Raw genomic sequence first — 22317 nt, forward strand, 5'->3', positions numbered from 1 at the left:
CTGTATATAAAGTGTTGAGTACGGTGCCTGGCATGTACTAAGTACTCAATAAATGGTAGCCATTAGTACTCTTCCCAGGATTGATAGAAATATTAAATAAGAGAATAGATGTGAAGTGCCCTTTATGCTTTATAGCAAGTGCACAGTAAAGGTGACAAGAGAAGTCTACAGATTCTGCCCTGAAAGGAGTGAAACTTCATTTAACACAAGAGAACAACCTGAAGGCAGGCCAACCCCAGCCCATTCCCTGTACCCCAAGTGAAAAAACCCACTCCCTTCCTGACCTTGGCATGGCATGGCCACTGAGCTGCAGCTTCCGGAAGGTCTCCTCATACTGAGGCAGCTCCACATATGTGATCAGCCACTGCACCACCTCATCCACGGTCCAGTTGTATACTGCAGGAAGAGATAAGTAAAGCCATGATTCCGGAATGCAAGCAATGCTTGCAACTTACTGTCATAGTCACAGTGACCTTAACAGTCACCACGTCTGTGTTTTCTCCCATAAAATCCTAACTACGAAAGGAATACATACAGTACTTTTTGTTTCCTTGGGCTTCAAAATCTCTGCTGATGGTCACTGCGGCCATGAAATTAAAAGACGCTTGCTCCTTGGAAGAAAAGCTATGACCAATGACTAATCTAGACAGTATATTAAAAAGCAGAAACATTACTTTGCCAACAAAGATCTGTCTAGTAAAAGCTATAGTTTTTCCAGTTATCATGCATGGATGTGAGAGTTGGGACTACAAAGAAAGCTGAGTGCCAAAGAATTGATGCTTTTGAACTGTGGTGTTGGAGAAGACTCTTGAGAGTCCCTTGGACTGCAAGGAGATCAAATCAGTCAATCCTAAAGGAAATCCACCCTGAATATTCACTGGAAGGACCGATGCTAAAGCTGAAGCTCCAATACTTTGGCCACCTGATGCAAAGAACTGACTCCTTGGAAAAGACCCTGATGTTGGGAAAGACTGAAGGCTGGAGGAGAAGGGGACGACAGAGGATGAGATGGTTGGATGGCATCACCAACTCAATGCACATGAGTTTGAGCAAGCTCCAGGAGTTGGTGATGGACAGGGAAGCCTGGCATGCTGCAGTCAATGGGGTCACAAAGAGTCGAACACGACTGAGCAACTGAACTGAACTGAACTGATAGGGAATGGATTTTTTTCTTGTACTATCCTGGTGTATATGGGATAAAATAATTCTGAATTACTATATCATATCATATATTTTTATAATAATAATAAAATGATACTAATAGAATCCATCATTTACATAGCACTTACTTTATAACAGGTACTGTGCTAAGCACTTCACATGTATTAGCTCACTAATCTTTTCAACAACTATGTGAAGGATATATACCACTTTATCCCTATTTTATAGATGAAGAAACTGAGGCACAAAAAGGTTACGTAACTTTCCCAAAATTATCCAGCCAGGAACTGGTAAAGCCAATATTGAACTCAAGCAGTCTGGCTTCATGACTTGCCCTGGCCATTATGTCATAAACATCATATGTATATAACATTCTTTAATGTATATAAGAATATATATGGAGGATACACACACACACACACACACACACACACACACACACACACATATATTCTCCCTGACACTGCAGGAAAGCTTCATACAAATCTGAGCCAAGAGATGGATCCATATGACACCACTTGAGCTCTAAATGAGATCGTACCTATAGATAGCCCTATTCGTATATTTTTCAGTTCTGTGCAAAAAATAAATTTCCGCTTTTGCTTATATCAGGTTGAAAAGATTTTCTGTCACAACAGGAGTCAATTCTAACTGAAACAATTACTGAGTGATCATTCATAATATGGCAAATCACATCATCACCATATGTTTATCCCACTGTACTTAATCATTTCCTCAATATTATAAGACTGTGATTTTTTTTAAATGGAAAGCCATAAAAATAATAGTTTAAAAATATTTTTAATAGTTGTGTGGTATTCAGCCACAGAGATAACAAATTTATCTCCATGTTTTGTCAAGAATCAACAATAAAGGAATAGAAGGGGACTTAATGCACAAAGAATATGTTCAAGTCAAGGTCAAATGAAATCATGATGCATTATATAAAACAAAGTTTCATAGGAGCTTGAATAGAGAAAAATAGTGGGAGGACTGAGTCACCATATAGTACCCAGTAAAACAGCCATGCTGAACTTAAAGAACCTTGGGTGGGAGCAGTTGGGTTTCGGCAAAAATGTGTCATTTTATTGGATTTGAAATGTGCTTTCATTTAAAGTATCAGTGTGTTTTTGTTTGATTATATTTGTACACAAATTTTATATAGCAACTTAAACTTTATTTTATGTTTGTACATATTTGAATGCTATTAAATAAAACCAGCTTTGCGGGCCCAAGATAAATTATTTCCCTTAAAAGGAATTTGTACATTCCTCAAGTTTGAAAACTACTGCTGTGAGCAGCAAGAAGCCAAAAAAGTTTTGAAGCAGAATGAAATGGTGAGATTTATTACCATCCTCTTTTAAGATCTGTATCTTCCCCCAAAACTGTCCTGCATGAGAATGCTTTCTAATTTCCCCTTAATGGTCAGGAGAAATTGAAGGCAGGGACCATGTCCTCTTCATTTTTGCTTACCCCCTTTGTCTCTAAAATAGTGCTTTTCATACAGTGGCATCAATGAGAATTTACTCAAAGAATAACTATCCTAAATGAGGCATTCCAGAAATGTTCTGAATGTGTGCCACCAAACAGCAACAACAATCTTCCCAGACAAATATACAGCTCAAGTGGAGGTTCACTTCTGAAACGCTTGAATGCTGATTGTTGTTCAGTCACTCAGTCATGTCCGACTCTTTGTGATCCCATGGATTGCAGCACTCCAGGCTTCCCGGTCCTTCACTGTCTCCGAGAGTTTGCTCAAACTCATGTCTACTGAGTCAGTGATGCTACTGGTATTCCTCTGGTAGGCACACCTCAGATCTTAGGTTGCTTCTGCCACTCTATATAAACAGAGAAGTTACAAGTCTGGACCCTGTCCCTTTATCCTTCTCCTCCCCTACAGTGGAGCCTAGCACATGGTATAAAGCAGACACTCAGAAAGAACAAAACAGTGGAAGACAAAAATACTCTAATCTCTCCATGTCCCCAAAAAACCGCTCGGGCTCAGGAGAAAAGTTCTAAAGCCAAGAGACTTTGGAGGTAGCTTAGACCATTCACAGAGGCACAGGAAAGGTTCTGCGAGAGGAAATGAGGCAGATCTAGTGCACTCAACTGCATCTTAGAAAACAAGGTCCTGGGGGCTCAGGTGGAGACTGCTTAGTCATTGCCTAGTTGAATTTCTGATTTCCAGACTAGAATACATTGGAGGGAAGAGAGATTAATTTCCAAGAGATATGCTCAAATCATAGGGCTTAGGAAAGGAAGGATGACAGAACAGGCACTAAAGATGTATTGAGGAAAGTACAATGGATTGGTCTTTTATTCCTGAAAATGAATATATCTCCACATACAGTGTAAACATGATCACTTGCTATCATCCAGAGTGTTAGGTAATGAAGACCTAGCAGAGTGGCACAAGATGTGAGGTGGACAGACAAGTGCCAACCTGCAAAGTGCAGGGAACACACTCCTGCCTGTATTGTCAAAGGAGCTTGGCCTCACCCAGCATGACGTATGGAGTAGAAAGGCCACGTCATGTCTTGTTGCTTGAAAGGTCCAAGGCCAGCAGCACCACAAGAGTCTTTTGTCTACAGGGAAGACACCCTGATACAGGCCTGAGCATAGACCCTTGGCAGGCAGGAACTCCTCTGCTTGTGCCCTACACTGCAGTCTGGGCCCGGGTTTCTTGGTCTCTGCAGCACTGACCTTTTGGACAGGTTAATTCTTTGTTGCAGGGGGCTGCCCTATGCACTGTACGACATTTAACAATCCTGGCATCTACCCACCAGATACCAGTAGCATGCTGCCAATCATAACAATCAAAACTGTCTCCAGATACTGCCAACTGTACCCTGGGGAACGAAACTGCCCCCAGCTGAGAACTACTGCTCTAAACACATAGCAGAAAGTCTCTAAGGAGACATCCAATGAGGATAGTCAGTCTCTACAGAGCTAAGCTTTGTGGAAAAGGACAAAGACTCCAACATGTTAGGACAAACCTCAAGGCAGTTGTTTTTTGGGCTTGGCGCCCACATATTATTGTTACCTGGCAGATGCCCTACCTAGGTAAAGCTTGGCAGTACGGTGTTGCCCACTCAGAATCACTACAGTCTGAACAAAGTAAGCCAGAGTGAGCTGTGTCCTTGTCAGACAGCAGCCCTGTGTCCCAGCATGATATCCCACCACCCAGTCAAGGCGGGGTGTCAGGACCTTGTTCCTAAGGTTCAAGTGCCTAAAAGCCAAAAATCTTGTCCTGCTTTCTCATTCCAAAAGAGAAAATGGGAAGAATCCCTGGCCCAAAGTGAGGAAGAAGGCAACACCAAGTCCAGAGAGCTGTGGCTGTCAGTAAGAGGAGACAGAATTTGGCCAGGAGGGCTTAGTACCGAGAGAGAGATGCCAAGTGATTCACATGACCAAATCCCAGGAGGACATGCAAGCGAGAGACAGTCTTCTAAAGTCATGATTCTCTCATCCCCTTAAGCCTGTCCATTTTGCTCCTAAAGACATCAAAGACTACATCTCTGGGCAAAATGACAGACAATATTACACAGAATCAGAGAAGGCCAACCCCTGGAGTTTTCAGCAACACATAGTCCTTCATAAAAGAGATGCACAAGGTGACTAACTTAGTAGTCTCCAACATTTTAAATGACATAATGTGCATGTAAAAAAATTCAAACACACATTACGATATATGAATATATATTTATAAATTAGATATATATACTGACATTAGGTATATTGTAAAAACATATAAAACTTAAAAGAATGAGATAAAAACAAATGCAATAGAAATACACACTATTATATTCTCCTGTTGACCACAGTTGATTGTCTTGTGCAGTTGGAAACCACTGGTCTTTGAGCCATGTAGATGCTTGAGGGAAGGGCATTTCAGGCAGATGGAAGAGTAAGTATTACTCCCTAGCACGTGAGCTATAGCCATACCTCCAGAGATATGCCAGAACAGATCTCTGGCCTTGGCCAATCCTTTTTCTTGTCAGAGGAAGAATAAGCAGTAAGAAATGAGCTCCTGAATCATAATGTTTTTCCCCTGATGGACCAGTGGTGTCTCCAGATAGAGCCCTCACTTACCTTTGTAGTTTCAAACTCACAATCCAGATGAACTATGTCTGGCAGAGGGGTTACCAGTACCTTCTCTGCCTCTTTTTCACACAACTGTTAGTCACTTACTTAGTTACTCAGTCAGCCTTTGGTCAATCTTTGGTCAACCTTTTGGTCACCTCGAGCATCATGGTCAAGGATTTGGACTCTGGAACCAAGTGATTTGGGTTGAATTTGAGATCTGCTACTGACTAGATGTAAGGTCATGGACAAGTTACTAAACTTTTCTCAACCTCATTCTGTCACCGATAAGATGGTGAGAATCAGAGTTCCTACATCATAAGAGTGTAGTGAAGATATGAGAAGTTCCTAGCAAACAGTAAGTGCTAAAAAAAAATATTAGCTATTATTACCACCATTCATTCATTTACTAAGCTTTCACTGGCTTCTACTCTAATAGATCCCTGGTTGGTTACAAGATACAGAGCTCAGTCTGAATGATCTCCATCATCAAGGGCTCTTCTCTAGAGAAGGAGACATATATGAAATTAAATGAATATAATACAGCATGACAAGTGCTAGGTAAGAGCAATGTATGGGATGAGGTGGGAGCACAGAGGAAGGAGTGACTGATGCCAGAGTGAGTCAGAAAAGATATCTCAAAGCCTAGATTCTTATCTGGCTACTCAGGAGACAGTATTCCAAGACACCTACAGAATCTCACCAATGGGGCCCTCCCTAAAGACAGTTTGTAGCCTAGACTTGTGATTTTTCTCTAAGTCGTTTCCTTCTGGCTCTCACTAGCAGTTTGCCATTTGAGCCTATAATGAGGCAGATACCATGTTAGTTTTCTTACATGGTATCAATATCAAGCCTTAAACCATTATTGCAAAAAGAACCTGGCCCTTTCACCTAGGACTCATGTGATACACCCACTAGGCTACCTGGCAAAAATCAGCTCTGCCAGTGTCCAAAAGAACATACAAGTGAACACCATCCAAAAAGAAGCTACTTGGCTAGCAGAGACCAGATTAGAGAAAGACTGGCAGCGTGGCTACAGAATATTAAGGGAACCTAAAGTTTGGAATGTTGAATGAGTCAAATAACTTATATAAGATCACACAAAGGCAGACTCCTGTCTTCTACATCCCTGCTCTGGGCCAGCTCCTGTGCTGTGTGTTAAGATATGGAATCATATCTTTAGGAAATGGAATCATAGAGGGACTTCCCTTGTGGTCCAATGGTTAACAATCTGCTTTGGAATGCAGGGCATTCAGGTTCCATCCCTGGTCGGGGAAGTAAGATCCCACATGCCACAGAACAACTAAGCCTGCACACCGCAACTACTGAGTCACAACTAGAGAGTCTGTTAGCCACAACTAAACACCTCGCAAGGCACAACGAACTCCCATGTGTCATGACTAAGACCCAACTAAGACCAACGCAAAAAATACATATATTTTTCTAAAAAATATGAAATCATGTAAGATAATGTCCTCAAGCATTCTGGTGGGGAAATAAAAAGGCAGGTACCAAGAACTTCCAGATGTACAAGTTGGATTTAGAAAAGGCAGAGGAACCAGAGATCAAATTGCCAACATCCATTGGATCATAGAAAAGCAAGACAATTCCAGAAAAATATCTACTTTTGTGCTTCATTGACTACACTAAAATCTTTGACTGTGTGAATCATAACAAACTGTGGGAAATTTTTAAAGAGATGGGAATACCAGACCACCTCACCTTCCTCCTGAGAAACCTGTATGCAGGTCAAGAAGCAACAGTTAGAACTAGACATGGATCAACAGATAGGTTTCAAACTGGGAAAGGAGCATGTCAAGGCTGTATATTGTCACCCTGTTTATTTAACTTATATGCAGAGTACATTATGTGAAATGCGAGGCTGGATGAAGCTCAAGCTGGAGTCAAGCCTTCCAGGAGAAATATCAATAACCTCAGATATGCAGATGACACCACTCTAATGGCAGAAAGTGAAGAGGAACTAAAGAGCTTCTTGATAAAGATGAAAGAGGAGAGTGAAAAAACTAGTTTAAAACTCAACATTCAAAAAACTAAGATTATTGCATCTGGTCCCATCACTTCATGGCAAATAGATAGGGAAAAAATAGAAACCAAGTGACAGACTTTATTTTCTTGGGCTCCAAAATCACTGTGGACAGTGACTGCAGCCATGAAATTAAAAGACTCTTGCTCCTTGGAAGAAAAGCTATGACAAACCTAGACAGTGTATTAAAAAGCAAAGACATCACTTTGCTGACAAAGGTCTGTATAGCCAAAGCTACAGTTTTTCCATTAATTGTGTACAGATATGAAAGTCAAACTATAAAGAAGCTGAGCACTATAGAATTGACGCTTTCGAACTGTGGTGCTGGAGAAGACTCTTGAGAGTCCCTTGGACTGCAAGGAGATCCAACCAGTTAGTTCTAAAGGAAATCAGTCCTGAATATCCACTGGAAGGACTGATGCTGAAGCTGAAGCTCCATCACAATACTTTGGCCACCTGATGCAAAGAGCTGACTCATTGGAAAAGACCCTGGTGCTGGGAAAGATTGAGGGCAGAAGGAGAGGGGTGCAACAGAGGATGAGAAGGATGGATGGTATCATCGAGTCAATGGACATGAGTCTGAGCAAACTCCAGAAGTTAGTGATGAACAGGGAAGCCTGATGTGCCACAGTCCATGGGACTGCAAAGAACTGGACATGACTGAGTGACTGAACAACAAATGAAAGAAATTGATACTGTAGTTTAAAGAAGAAAACAGAAAACCCCATAAGGAAAACAACAGGCTCAAACTGCTTTACTGGTGAATTCTACCAAATATTCAAGGAAAAATACACCAATTCCACATGAAGTCTTCTGAAAATTGACAAATACTTCCCAACTCATTTTATGAGGCCAGCATTATCCTGATATCAAAGATAAAACGAGAAAAGAAAATGACAAACCAATATCCCTAAACCCCTAACAAAGGTCCACAAGTTTGAAACAAAGTTTTAGCAAATATGAAATATTAGCTTTTAATGGAGACAATCTGTAACAAAAAAATACAAAATTGCTATGCTGTATGCCTGAAACTAACAAAAATACTGTAAATCAACTATATCTCAATTTAAACATTTTAATAGAAAAATAAAAATAATAAATTTTTAACAAGTAAAATCCAACCATATATTTAGACAACGACCAAGTGGGGTTTATCCCAAGAATACAACTAGTTTAACATGGAAAAATCAGTCAGTATAATTTATCATATTAGCAAACAAAAGCAGAAACACCAGGCAATCAACTCTGAAAACTCACTGGATAAAATCCAACATCCAGGACTTCCTTGGTGGCTCAGTGGTAAAGAATTTGCCTGCCAATGTAGGAGACGTGGGTTCCACCCCTGATCCAGGAAGATTTCACATGCTGCGGAGCAACTAAGTCCATGTGCCATAACTACTGAGCCTGTGCTCTAGAGCCTGGGAGCCACAACTACTGAAGCCCTTGAGCCCTAGAGCCGTGCTCCTCAGCAAGAGAATCCATCGATGAGAAGCCCACAAACCATAACTAGACAGTAGCGCCCACTCACCGCAGCTAGAGAAAAGCCTATTCAGCAACCAAGACCCAGAACAACCAAAAATAAAATAAAGAAAACTCAAAAAGAAAACCCAACATCCATTCCTGATCAAAGTTCTCAGCAAACTAGGAATAGAAGGTAGCTTCCTTGATCTGACGAAAGGTTTTTATAGAAAACAAACAAACAAAAAGAACAACAGCTAATGTTATATTTGAGAGCTTCCCTTGTAGTTCAGTTGGTAAAATATCTGCCTGCAATGCAGGAGACCCAGGTTCGATTCTTGGGTCAGGAAGATCCCCTGGAAAAGGAAATGGCAACCCACTCCAGTATTCTTGCTTGGAGAATCCCACGGACAGAGGAGCCTGGCAGACTACAGTCCATGGGGTCGCAAGAGTCAGACACAACTTAGCATTATATTTAATGGTAAAAGACTAAATGATTTCCCTTTAATATGAGAAACAAGATGAAGATGTCTGCTCTTACTGCTTCTCTTCAACACAGTACTGGAGATACTAACCAGGGCCATCAGATAAGAAAAATATTTTTAAAAGGCATCCAGGTTGGAAAAGAAAAAAATTAAACTTTCTTTACTAGCAGACACAACTGTCTAATTTGAAAATCTGATGGTATTCTACTAGTAAGTGAGTTTAGCAAGATTGCAGAGTACAAGATCAATATATAAAATCAATTATGTTTTTCTTATAAAGCAACAATCAAAAATTAAATTTTTAACATCACTTAATAGTAAAATTTGGGGTGGCCAAGTGGCACAGTGGTAAAGAATCCACCTGCCAGTGAAGGAGACACAAGAGACAGGGGTTTGATCCCTGGGTTGGGAAGATCCCCTGGAGCAGGAAATGACAACCCACTCCAGTATTCTTGCCTGGAAAATTTCATGGACAGAGAAGCCTTGGGAGGCTTATAGTCTAAGTGGTTGCAAAGAGTCAGACATGACTGAGTGACTGAGCATACACACACACAATAGTAAAATTTATGTTATGTATATTTTACCACAATTTAAAAAATACTACTCACAAAAAAGCCTGTGAAATACATAGAAATAAATCCAACAAAAGATATGAAAGATTTCTATCCTGAAAACTGATCCTGAGAGGGACTTCCCTGGTGATCTAGTGGCTAAGATTCCGAGCTCCCAATATAGGGGGCCTGGATTCAATTTTTGGTCAGGGAACTAGATCCCACATGCCACAACTAAGACCCAGCACAACCAAAGAAACTAATTAATTAATTTTAAAAAACATACTGAGAGAAAATGTACCTCCTAAACAAATGTAATGATATACTCTGTCCATAGGTCAGAAAACTAAATGTTGTTAAGATGTCAGCTCTCACAAACTAATCTACAGATAAAATCCCGTAGGGATTTTTTTTTGTAGAAATTGACAAGCTGAATTGAGGACAAACAGCCAAAACAATTTTGAAAAAGAAAAACAAAGTAGGAGAGCTAACACTATCTGACTGAAAGAATTGCTATAAGACTATTGTAATCAAAATGCCATGGTACTGACAAAGAGACAAATAGATCAGTAGACAGAACAGAGACCATAAGTAAACCCACACTTCTTTTTTCTTTTTTTTTATTAGTTGGAGGCTAATTACTTCACAACATTGCAGTGGGTTTTGTCATACATTGATATGAATCAGCCATAGAGTTACGCGTATTCCCCATCTCGATCCCCCCTCCCACCTCCCTCTCCACCTGATTCCTCTGGGTCTTCCCAGTGCACCAGGCCCGAGCACTTGTCTCATGCATCCCACCTGGGCTGGTGATCTGTTTCACCATAGATAATATACATGCTGTTCTTTCGAAACATCCCACCCTCACCTTCTCCCACAGAGTTCAAAAGTCTGTTCTGTACTTCTGTGTCTTTTTCTGTTTTGCATATAGGGTTATTGTTACCATCCTTCTAAATTCCATATATATGTGTTAGTATGCTGTAATGTTCTTTATCTTTCTGGCTTACTTCACTCTGTATAATGGGCTCCAGTTTCATCTATCTTATTAGAACTGATTCAAATGAATTCTTTTTAACGGCTGAGTAATATTCCATGATGTGTATGTACCACAGCTTCCTTATCCATTCATCTGCTGATGTAAACCCACACTTCTATGGACAACTGAGTTTTCACAAAAAGTGCAAGGCAATGCAGTGGAGAAAAGACAGAATTTTCAACAAATGGTTCTAGAACAACTGGGACATCCATAAGCACAAAAGTAACTAAAATCCATACTTGACACCATATACAAAAATTAATGCAAAACAGATCATAAGTCTAAATGTAAAACCTAAAACTATAAAACTTCTAGAAAGAAGTATAGTAGAAAATGCTTGCATAAGTGTGGATTAAGCAAAAATTTCTTACAAATGACACCAAAAGCATGATCCATAAAAGAACTAACTGATAAACTGAACTTCATAAAAAGTAAAACTTTCTGTTCTTTAAAAGATACTGTTAAGAGGATGATAAGACAAACCATAGACTGGAGAAAATCTTTACAAAGCATACATCTTATAAAGGATTTTTTTTTTCATAAAGGATTTATATCCAGAATATACAAAGGATTCTTAAAACTCAACAATAAAAAAACAAACCCACAAGCCAATTAAAATATAGACATACAGTTTGGACAGATAATCCACCAAAGAAGATATGTGAGTGGCAACTTTAGCACATGAAAAGATGCCCAATATCATTAATCATCAGGAAAATGCAAAATAAAATCACTCTGAGACAACACTACACTGTTAGAATAGCTAAAATTTAAAAGACTGACCAGGGACTTCCCTGGTGGTCCAGAGGCTAAGACTCCAAGCTCTTATGATAGGGGGCCCAGGGTTCGATCCCTGGTCAAGGAACTAGATCCCACATGCCACAACTAAGAGTTTACATGCTACAACTAAAGGTCCCATGTGCCGCAACTAAGACCCAGCACAGCCAAATAAATAAATACTTAAAAAAAAAAAAGAAAGAAAGACTGATCATACCAAGTGCTAGCAAGGATGTGGAAGAACTGCAAGTCATACACTACTGGTGGGAATGTATAATGATACAACTACTTTGAAGACAATCTGACAGTTTTTCAAAAATATATACCTACCAAATGATCTGGCCATTTCACTCCTAGATACTTACCTAAGAGAAAAGAAAATATATGTCCATAGAAAAACTTGTATGTGAATGTTCATAGAAGCTTTATTTATAAGAACCAAAAACTGGATATAACTCAAATGTCTATCAGTAGGTGAATGGATAAATAAATTGCGGTATATTTAGACAATGGATTGTTATACTATTTCGCAATAAAAATAAAATATTTACATATGCAACAACATGAATGAATCTCAAAACAACTACACTAAGTGAAAGAAGTACATATTTAAAGTACCTATTATATGCCTCCATGTATGGAAAATTCTATAAATTGCAAACAAGCCTATAGTGACTGAAAGAAGATCAGTAGTTGTCTGAGAGGTAGGAAGGGAGAGATCACAAAGGACTGTGAGAAAAATTGTAGGGGTGATGAGTATATTCACTGTCTTGATTGTGGTGATGGTTTCATCATTGTATACATGTGTCCAAACTTTTAAAACTGTACACTTTAACTATACCTTATTTTATTGTCAATTACAACTCAATAAATCTCCTTCAGAAGAAGTAGTTGAGTGAAAACAGTATCATAGGAGATGCACATAAAATATATTAAAGAGGTAGAAACCTCTGGACTTGGGAACAGAAAGAGGTGAGAGATGCTCAGTTTCCTTTATTAAATGGGGATATAAGTAGGACATTTTTACCCTCCAGTGGCTATTAATATAAATAGAAAATGACTGTGGTTTGTTCATCTTTTTTAGATAACAAAATACAACCAGCATTGATACAGTGATACTTATCACAGTCATTTTATATTTACACCTGAAAGAATGTAAGAGAAAGAAAAAGCCAAGTGTATCTTTTTTCCCCAAAAAATGCAGCAACAAACAACTAATGGTTGAGGAAATTAACTAAATGACTTGAAGATTCACTTAGCAAAGTAACTTATAAATAGCTAAAAGAACAGAATAAATAGATCTCTCTCAAGTTTATGTAAAAGCAAAAAGGGGATGTCTGCTCTTTTATATTGATCTGACTTCTGAAATGGTTTATGCTAAATTCCAAAGCCACCTGGTCCCCTGTGTTATGTCAATAGTGAGGCCAGTTCTGCTGAGTTTTCTTCCTGAAACCCTTCTGGTTCTCCAATATTGCTCTACTGCTCCTGTAAAAAATCCTGTCCTACAACAAACAGCACAGATAGAACAGGAGGACAGACAGCTTATTTTCTTATTTCCAAAAGCCTAGTAGAAAACAAACATCCTCTCAAGACAAAGTCCTGAGTGATACTAGAATACCAAGTTCTTTTGCTTTTATCCGGAATCATATTCCTTAGTTAGAATCAAACAATAGTTAAGGTGCTTTTGATTCATAAAAATGGGTAAAGAAATTATTACGAAATATGCTTTGTTCAGCAGACAACATCTTTTTAAATGTCATGTTAAGGAAAGGGGAGAAGAAACAGTAAAGCAGCACACTTTGTTTAGAAGAATGGAAGCTATGCTTTAGAAGGGAATCCTCTTGGGTCAATGCCTCCCCTTACTACAAAGGGCATAGTTACTGTTTCCACTGGCTCAAACAAACAACAATTCTATTTCTCAAAGATTCTACAAAATTTACTCAGCTTCTCTTCCAGTAAATAACTGCCACTCCCCTTTACCTCAAACATCTTAAAGGAATTCGAATTTACAGCACCCTCCAGCACCCCCCTCCCACACACACACATACTCTCTATCACTATCATACATAAGTCTGTGATCCAAACTATGCTAATCTGATTCTCCCTCTACCATATCTGACTCTTGAACAAAGACATTTAGAGATGGAAAATGAATATAGCTGAGTCATATGAGAGTTACGTTAGAAGAGGCCAATTCCCTAGTCCTGGCTGCTGGGATCCCTGGAGTTGCCCTTGTTCTGAACTCTTCCTCAGCCCTACTAGTTCAGCTGTCCCTTACTTAATGACTTACTTGTGTATAATAACGAATTTGGCTGGTTTTTATCTTAAGGTCAATTTCCTTGATGATAGGAGTACCTTTGTTATTTGTGGTGGGCTCTGGATCACACTTGAGTTCATGCTAATAAGAACTCTGAATGGGGGCTGGTCACCAGAAAGATCAACCATGTAACTAAAGCATTGAGACTTTGAGCCAAGTGATATCAGTCCAACCTTTGGGGAGGAACAGGAAGCTGGAGATTGAATTCAATCTTGTGGTCAATCAATCATGCTTATATTAAGAAAGTGAAGTCGCTCAGTTGCTCACTCGTGTCCGACTCTTTGTGACCTCATGGACTGTAGCCTACCAGGCTTCTCCATCCATGGGATTTTCCAGGCAAGAGTACTGGAGTGGGTTGCCATTTCCTTCTCCAGGGGATCTTCTTGACCCAGGGATTGAACCCAGGTCTCCCACATTGCAGGCAGACGCTTTACCGTCTGAGCCACCAGGGAAGTTCTTTATATTATAATATATTATATTATATTAATATATTATAGGAGACCCCAATAAAAAGTCTGGACAATGAAGCTCAGTTGAGCTTCATGGTTGCATTATGACTCACGTGCCAGGAGGGTAATGTGTTCTGATTCCATGGGGAGAGGGCACAGAAGCTCCACATTCAGGACCCTACAAGCCCTTGCCATACGGGTACTCTTCCTTTTGCTGGTCCTAATTTTTATCCTTTATAATAAAATTATAATCATAGGCATAGCACTTCCCTGAATCCTGACAGTCATTTAGTAAATTATTAAACCTGAGGGCACTGTTGGAACCCCTGCTTTTGTAGCCAGTTATTCAGAGCACAGGTGGTCTGGAAACACCTAAAGCTTACAGCTATTAATAGTTTGGTGTCTGAAGTGAGAGTAGTCTTGTTAGGTACTGAGCCTTTTCTTATAAAGTCTGTACTAACTCTGGATAGTGAGTGACAAAATTGCATTACATTATTTCACTTAATGACTCTCTCTGCTTCATCTTCCTCATCTGTAAATGGAGACAATTGTAATAAGTGTACTTCATAAGCTTTTTGTAAGAAATAAATGAGTTAATATACGTAAAGCACTCAGAACATTGCCTCAGTTCAGTTCAGTTCAGTCGCTCAGTCGTGTCCGACTCTTTGCGACCCCATGAATCGCAGCACGCCAGGCCTCCCTGTCCATCACCAACTCCTGGAGTTTACTCAAACTCATGTCCATCGAGTCGGTGATGCCATCCAGCCATCTCATCCTCTGTCGTCCCCTTCTCCTCCTGCCCCCAGTCCCTCCCAGCATCAGGGTCTTTTCCAATGAGTCAACTCTTCACATGATGTGGCCAAAGTATTGAAGTTTCAGCTTCAGCATGAGTCCTTCCAATGAACACCCAGGACTGATCTCCTTTAGGATGGACTGGTTGGATGTCCTTGCAGTCCAAGTGACTCTCAAGAGTCTTCTCCAACACCACAGTTTAAAAGCATCAATTTTTCAGCACTCAGCTTTCTTCACAGTCCAACTCTCACTAGCACATGTTAAATATCAGTTTTTTAGTTGTTATTGTTGTTTTTATTACTAAAGTTCAGAGCTGGCTAATGCAGAAATTATTGGGCTTTTTGGCTTAAATCTAAATAACACAGAAAAAAGACTGGCTCCAACATTAGTCAGAAAATGTTAACAACACTAATCACATAGACGGTACTGACATTAGTCAGCTAATGTTCTGAATACAAATGACCACTGCTGATAACTACATCATCTAGCAAAACCCAGGCCAGCAAGTTTGAGCCAGTGCCAGAATAGTACAGGCTTTTTGTAGCCCTGGAAATTGTAACTCCAGAGTAATTAGGAGCTTTACTTAGAATAATGAAACAAATTGTTTGGAGAAATAGTACATAAGATTCTCACTTAGTTTGTCAAACCATCAGGCATGAAATATGGTGAGCAAATCCAAAAACTGTATGTATGTATCATTTCTAGCTTAACTATGAGCAACATCACTGTGCATTGAAATGTTTTTCTCTGATCATCAGTTATGGGTACCAACTCTTAAAAACTCACTCCATCAAAAAAAAAAAAAAAAAAAAACTCACTCCATCATCTTCCATCTTCCTGTCATTTAGAACAGGTTTGGAAGTGTTTCAATTAGTTGCTAAGTCCAGAAATAAAGTCCTTACCAGAAAATTGTCTTGAGCTGTTTTCTAATATTATGATTTAGTCCCTCTGTTTCTGCATTCTCTTGGTCACTTTTCCTTCCCAGTTCTTCTCTGTGGCTTTCAGAAAAGGCCAGGAATGTTCTCCCTGCCATCTTTCATTCTAAGTTCTTACTTATGACATCCACTCTTAAAACCCTGGCGCCATGGCCTCAAGTTATTACAGAAAAAGAAGAAAACTAAAATTAAATGGTAGTGTTAGAAGATTTTTCCTGGTGGTGCTGGTATCATTCCAAATATCATGTCTGTGCTTGATCTCTCATCAGTAGACAGCCTGAGTTGCTCAGGAGCTATTAAACAAAAGCACCCCAAGAAACTCAACTTCTAATGATTTCCAGTAAGCTATGTATATAGCTAAGTTATGATTCTTCTAAACTGATTTTTAAAAAATAGAGTTAACAGGAAGTATCAGCCTGTCCATCCTACAATCAGGATTAGCATCTAGGTCTTCCTGTTTAAATCTAATGTTTTCTATCTACATTATAGATGATCCCTTCCAGAACTGAAATTCCATAATCCTAGGTAAGAAGTTAAACAAAAATAGAAACTGCCTCATTCCTACCAAAACTGATCTTCTCTACAGCCAAATTAGTGCTTTCAACCAAGGTGGTATGGAAAAACAATGGCCTAGAGAGCAGAAGGCCCAGGTCTAAGTCCTGGCTCCACTATTTACTAAATACAATAAACAAATAACTTAATAAATCTAGGCCTAAGGTTCCTCATCTGAAAAACCACGGACCCTGGTGGTCACTTATGTTTAATTCTTCTTAGCATCAAGACCTACTCTCAGAGAGCCAAGGGACAGATTGTTTCCATTCTTGTTCATATCAAAGGACACTCTAGCCACAGACACAAATGGAAAGGAGGCTAAAGCACTTTTTTTCCCGTTCCCTGTGAAGTCTCACACAGTTAGACATGCTCTTTCATTTGGAACTCTGAAGCAAATGCTCTAGGAAAAACAACCCCTCCCCAAAGAAAAGGTACTCTTAGTTTAGTGGGGTTTGCCAAGTGGCCCAGAAGTAAAGAATCCACCGACCAATAAAGGAGATGCAAGAGATGCGAGTTCAATTCCTGGGTCAGGAAGATCCCCTGGAGGAGGGCATAGCAACCTACTCTAGTATTCTTGCTTGGAAAATTTCACGGACAGAGGAGCCTGGCAAGCTACAGTCCATGGGGTCACAAAGAGTCAGACACAACTGAGAGACTGAGTGCTCAATCATAGTTTAGCAGTCTTACACAAGAAAAGAATCTGAAGACAATGTATGACAAAACCCACTGAAATGTTGTGACGTAATTAGCCTCCAACTAATAAAAAAAATTTTTTTTAAATAATTAAAAAGAAAAAAAAGAATCTGAAGAGCTAAAGCTTTAATAAGTTCAACATGAGTCTGCAGAGTGATATGACTGCTGAAGATACCAGTAGCTAATCAGACTGCATTAACAGACACACAGGGCAGTTCTGTGCTGATCAAACTACACCTACAGGTCTGCGTCCAACGCTAGGAGCCATGATCTAAGAAAGATATTAATGAAAGTGTCTACATGAAGGAGACCAAGATGAAGAGTAGGATGGGGAAAAAAAAAGCTTTCTTCTAACTAGGTCTATTTTACCTGGAAGAGAAGACTCAAGAGAGAGTCTTAACTGTACTTTGACCCAACCTTTGAATCATCCAGGACTCAGCAGAGCCAGGACCAAGTGGGAATCTTCAGAAGGGCTGCTTCAAAAACCCAGCAGGCTCCCTTTCTCTGGAGATGAAGCAGCCAAAGTTGGGGGGTGGGGGGAGCTGGTGAAGAGAGGGGTAGGAAAATAGGATGGTTTTCAACAAGAATTCTACTAAAGAACAAACCCAGCTCTCTTTGGAGCATCTTTCCCCATTCTCAGCACAGTGACTCTACTCAGTGTTATTCAGTCTCGATACAGTCTCTTTTCAGTGACTGGACGCAGAACCATTTCCGTAGTTTGCTCTTTACTAAGCATTTTTACTCATGTCCTTTTAAAGCCAAATTGCTACCCATCTTCTTCTCTCTTCTCTAAACCTTCCAGGAACTAGGACTGACAACCAAGCTATTAATTACCTTCTGAAGACTTCCATGCCTTCCACAGGTCCTCCACGCTGATGAGCTTATCCTCACCATGGAAGGTGCTGTGTTTCACTGTTGGGTCATGGTAATTGAGGTCTTCCCTCAGGAACTGCAAGGGAAAAGCACACAAGTCACAAGAGACACCTGGGCGCCACCGCACTAAGATCTCCTCACAAGTCACAGTATATCTGCCGGATATACAAGTGTATCACATCATCTATATGTCCTTCCACGGGAATATGCCCTACTTGCCAAGCAGACTGCCTTTTCTTCTTTGTTACATGTTTCACTCAAGAAAAAAATATAAAATAAGAAATTCCTTCCTCATATTTTTTAATTATGGAAAAAGGAAGAAGAATTAACAACTTTTGAGTGCTTATTTATACACTAAGCAACATTCCAAGAGCTTCTATTTTCTCATTTAATCTTCAAGACCAATAGATTATATCATACCTATCTTAAAAATGAGAACAGTAATACTCTGTAAGAACACAATTTGCCCCAAATTTTGCCTCAAAACATTAAGTTTAAAGAGATTAAATTACTTGCTGTGAAGATTTTAAAATATGTCCTTAAATCTTTGACAATCCTCCCACAAAAGTCAAACTCTCCCCTTGAACATAGACTGACATTAGTGACTCATCTAAGAAACAGAATGTGGCAGCAATGATGTTGAATGACTTCCCAGGCTAGGTTAGAAAAGGCAATATAGATTCCACCTGGCTCACTCCCCTTTGGGACACATGCCTTGGGAGCACTGAGCCAACATGTAAGAAGCCTGGCCACCCTGAATCTGTCATTCTGGAGAGGTCATTTGCGGAGACTATAGAGAGCTAGCAATGTCTGAGCCAGGTCCAGATGGCTGAGTCTTCCAGCCCAGGAGTCAGACAAGTGAGTGACTGAGACTTTAGGTTACTCTAGCCCTTAGTTTTTGAGTTACTTCACCTGATACCAAGTGGACACAGAGGAGCTGTGCAAGAAGAAGGGGTCAAGTGACAAACATAGGCTGATGGAAGCTATACCTAAAGGAAGGGCCAGATGCTGAGTGGAACCTCTTTAGAGAACAAAGAATTGGGGCTGCAACCATCGAGCCTTAAGGATAGGAAAGGAATGTACTGTAAATATAAAGAGTCAGAACCTATAGAAACAGACCATTTCCTGTGTGACTTTGGGGCAAGCGACTCAGCAACTCTGAGCCTGTTTTCCCCTCAAAATGAGGGTTAATTATCCTTCTCACTTGCGTGTGGTAAGGATTAAATAAGTCACGTTTGCAGAAGTCATAAACTGCCTTTGCACATGTCTTTTAATAGCCCACAGAGCATTTTGTAAATTGAAACTATACTTAAAAAATCAAATTTCATCCAAAAAGTCCAACTCTCTATTAAAAAAAACAACCTAAAGGTCTAGGAACACTGAACTCCAGTGACAACTCAAGAATTTTATTTAGGAGAGGCTTAAGGGCTGCAGTTTGATGGGAAGGGAGGGTGGTGGCTAAGGGACTTGTCATAATACTGTGCTTGCATAGCAAGTACATTGTGTTTATGTAGGTTGCTCATTAAAAATTAATATTATAATGCAACATTTTATAAAGATGTTTTTGCTTAAATTTTACTTAAAATTAAGAAAAAATTAACTGTCTATATCAAACAATATGATGTCACAGTTAGGGCAGCTTAGAGGAGGTGGAGTGGGTACTGAGGAAGATAATGAGGGCTTCTTGATCATAGATGATACTTCTGTGCTCCCATGGCCCCTGTGTATACCTTCATCATTCTTGTTATGGGTCTATCTCCCCTACCAAACTGTATACCCTTTGATAGACAGTCCCAGTTCCCTAGCTATAAACACAGCATTGGAAAATGTTGTATAGAACCAGAACTCTGATGTCCAATATACTTGAAGCAGGCATTATCCCATATCAGTCTGAACTGTCCCACATTCAGCTAATAGCTAAAGTCTAATTTAAGACAAAGTTTAAAAGCAATAAAAAAGCAAAAACAAAACCAAAGAGGCAACTTGCAGCTCCCACAACAAGGATTTACTATCTCGGACTCAGAACAAGTGGCTCTTCTGTCAGAAAGGTCTAAGAGGCTCCGTGAGAGTCCTGCCTCACCAGGGGGAATGCAGCACTGGCTAGAGCTGCAGCTCAGCAGCACTCTGAAGAGCCAAGGGACCAGTTGTCACTAGGTATATTTAGTTCTGTGAGCTCAGAAAAGTGATTTCCCTGGCAGTGGTACAAAGCATGCAACCCCATCCCTAGTGAAGCAGTAGTGAAGGGGTATGGGTGAGAGCAGACAGGAGGGGAGACATCTCTCCAGAATTCCCAGCAAAATAGGTCCATCCAGCTTCATTAGGGAACAGAATTCACTGAGGTAAAGCTGGAAGAGGAACAGCACATCTTTGGATGCAGGAATCAGGCAGGCCTCCTGGGTTCTTCCCTGGAAGCAATTACTCCTCCTTCCCCCTTTCACCTTGCTCCCCAATGTTCACCCTGCATGTTTCCCAAACCACACCACACCACCTACCCTCTTGCTTCTCCACACATACAATGTTAATAACCCACAACACACATACCTCAGATCTGAGAAGCTTCCCAACTCTTGTTTACCACTTGAATATCTAGCAAGGACCCACAACAAATTTTAGCTACAACAGCTCTGCACACCATTGGTACTGAATGCTGGGACATGAACATGTCGGGGTGAAGTATCTGTTTTCAGTGAGACCAGAAGCTTTTGCTCAAGGTAAGGGAGAAGACAGTCATTTCTCACTCACCTTTGTACATCTAGTCTTACTCCTGCCAGCCCATCTACCATACTACTCACCAAAATAAGATTTGTAAAGTATAAGTCTAATTATACCAACATACCTACTTAAAACCCCATGACTCCCCATAACCTCCAGGATAAAGCCCTAGCTTCTTGGGCTTACATTCAAGGCCTGTTCCAATCTGGCCCATAGAGTAACTTCTCAGTCAGTTTCCTGGCCATTCTCCCTCCCTACCAGACATCTACACTCCAGGCCAGGGGTCAGGAAACTACAGTTGTGGGCCAAATCGATCTTGCTGATTGTTTTTATAAATAAAGTTTTTTTGGAATACAGACACGTCATTCATTTATGCACTGTCCACAGTTGCTTTCATGCTTCAAAGGCAGAACTGAATTGTGACAGAGACTATATGGACAGGAAAGCCTAAAATATTGACTACTATCTGGCAGAAAAAGTTTGCCAACATTTGCTCTAGATACAAGCCACTTCAGGTTCCTTGAACAAACCATGCTCCTTTATACTTCTAAGCTTTTACACAAGGTGCTCCATTTAATATATATCTCCTCTTCCATCTGCTGAAGAAAAAGTCTCTGCTTCTGTGAAGTTTTCCAGATCTTTCCCAAGCAAGTTAATTGCCCTCTCCTATTTGTTCTCTTAGTTCTCAGGGTCATACATCTATGACAGTACTTATCCCATTATACCATAATTGCTATTTAATTGCTCCCCTTTTACTCCCCCTAAGCAACTCAAATATAGAAACTGTATTTTATTTGTCATTTATCTCTTTATCCAGCACCTTGCAAATTCTCTGAAACACCTAAATAAATAAGTAATTCAGCTCTGTAAGCCAACCTCCAGGCATACAGCCTGGTACAGTGCAGGGTATGTGGTTATTAAATAACTGAATGAGCGTCTCTCACTTGAGCTTGCCCTACAAGACCCAGAAGAATGCATAGTTTCAATTGACAGTCAATGCATATTATGTCTACTATACAGAAGAAAGAAAAGTGTCCCCAAATTGCCAGCCAATCTAAAACAAAGATATTCATCTAGAAGTCAGGGGATTATACTGGCTTGGGTTCAATATAACATGATGGTTTCAAGCTTGGTTCTGGAGTCGGTATTATAAATGGATTAATTCACATAAAGAACTTAGAATAGTACCTGGAACAAAATAAGCTCTCATATGTATGAACTGAGCTCCACTATATATTAATACATTTAATATACTATAAGAGGAATATAAGGATACTAAGAACATTCAATCCTGAAGCCCACTATTACAATGATGCTGATCTCTCATGTGTAAAGAAGACATAAAAGAGGTAGAAGACAGATAGGTCCTAAGTGCTTGTTATTCAATATATCAAGACCA

At 39.8% G+C, this 22317-nt stretch overlaps 1 protein-coding gene across 2 annotated transcripts in view; it reads right to left on the bottom strand.

Moving 5' to 3' along the window:
* Positions 1-22317, bottom strand: part of STIM1 (stromal interaction molecule 1) — a 191394-nt gene that overhangs the window by 35862 nt on the left and 133215 nt on the right. For both annotated transcript variants that reach the window (XM_061148953.1, XM_061148963.1), the window contains exons 3-4: positions 18168-18282; positions 285-396 (exon numbers count right to left, since the gene is read on the bottom strand). In XM_061148953.1, coding sequence (XP_061004936.1) covers positions 285-396; positions 18168-18282 — 227 coding nt within the window. The remainder of the gene's footprint in view (positions 1-284; positions 397-18167; positions 18283-22317) is intronic.

This window comes from Dama dama, chromosome 1 (assembly GCF_033118175.1).
Source record: "Dama dama isolate Ldn47 chromosome 1, ASM3311817v1, whole genome shotgun sequence".
Taxonomy (NCBI): domain Eukaryota; kingdom Metazoa; phylum Chordata; class Mammalia; order Artiodactyla; family Cervidae; genus Dama; species Dama dama.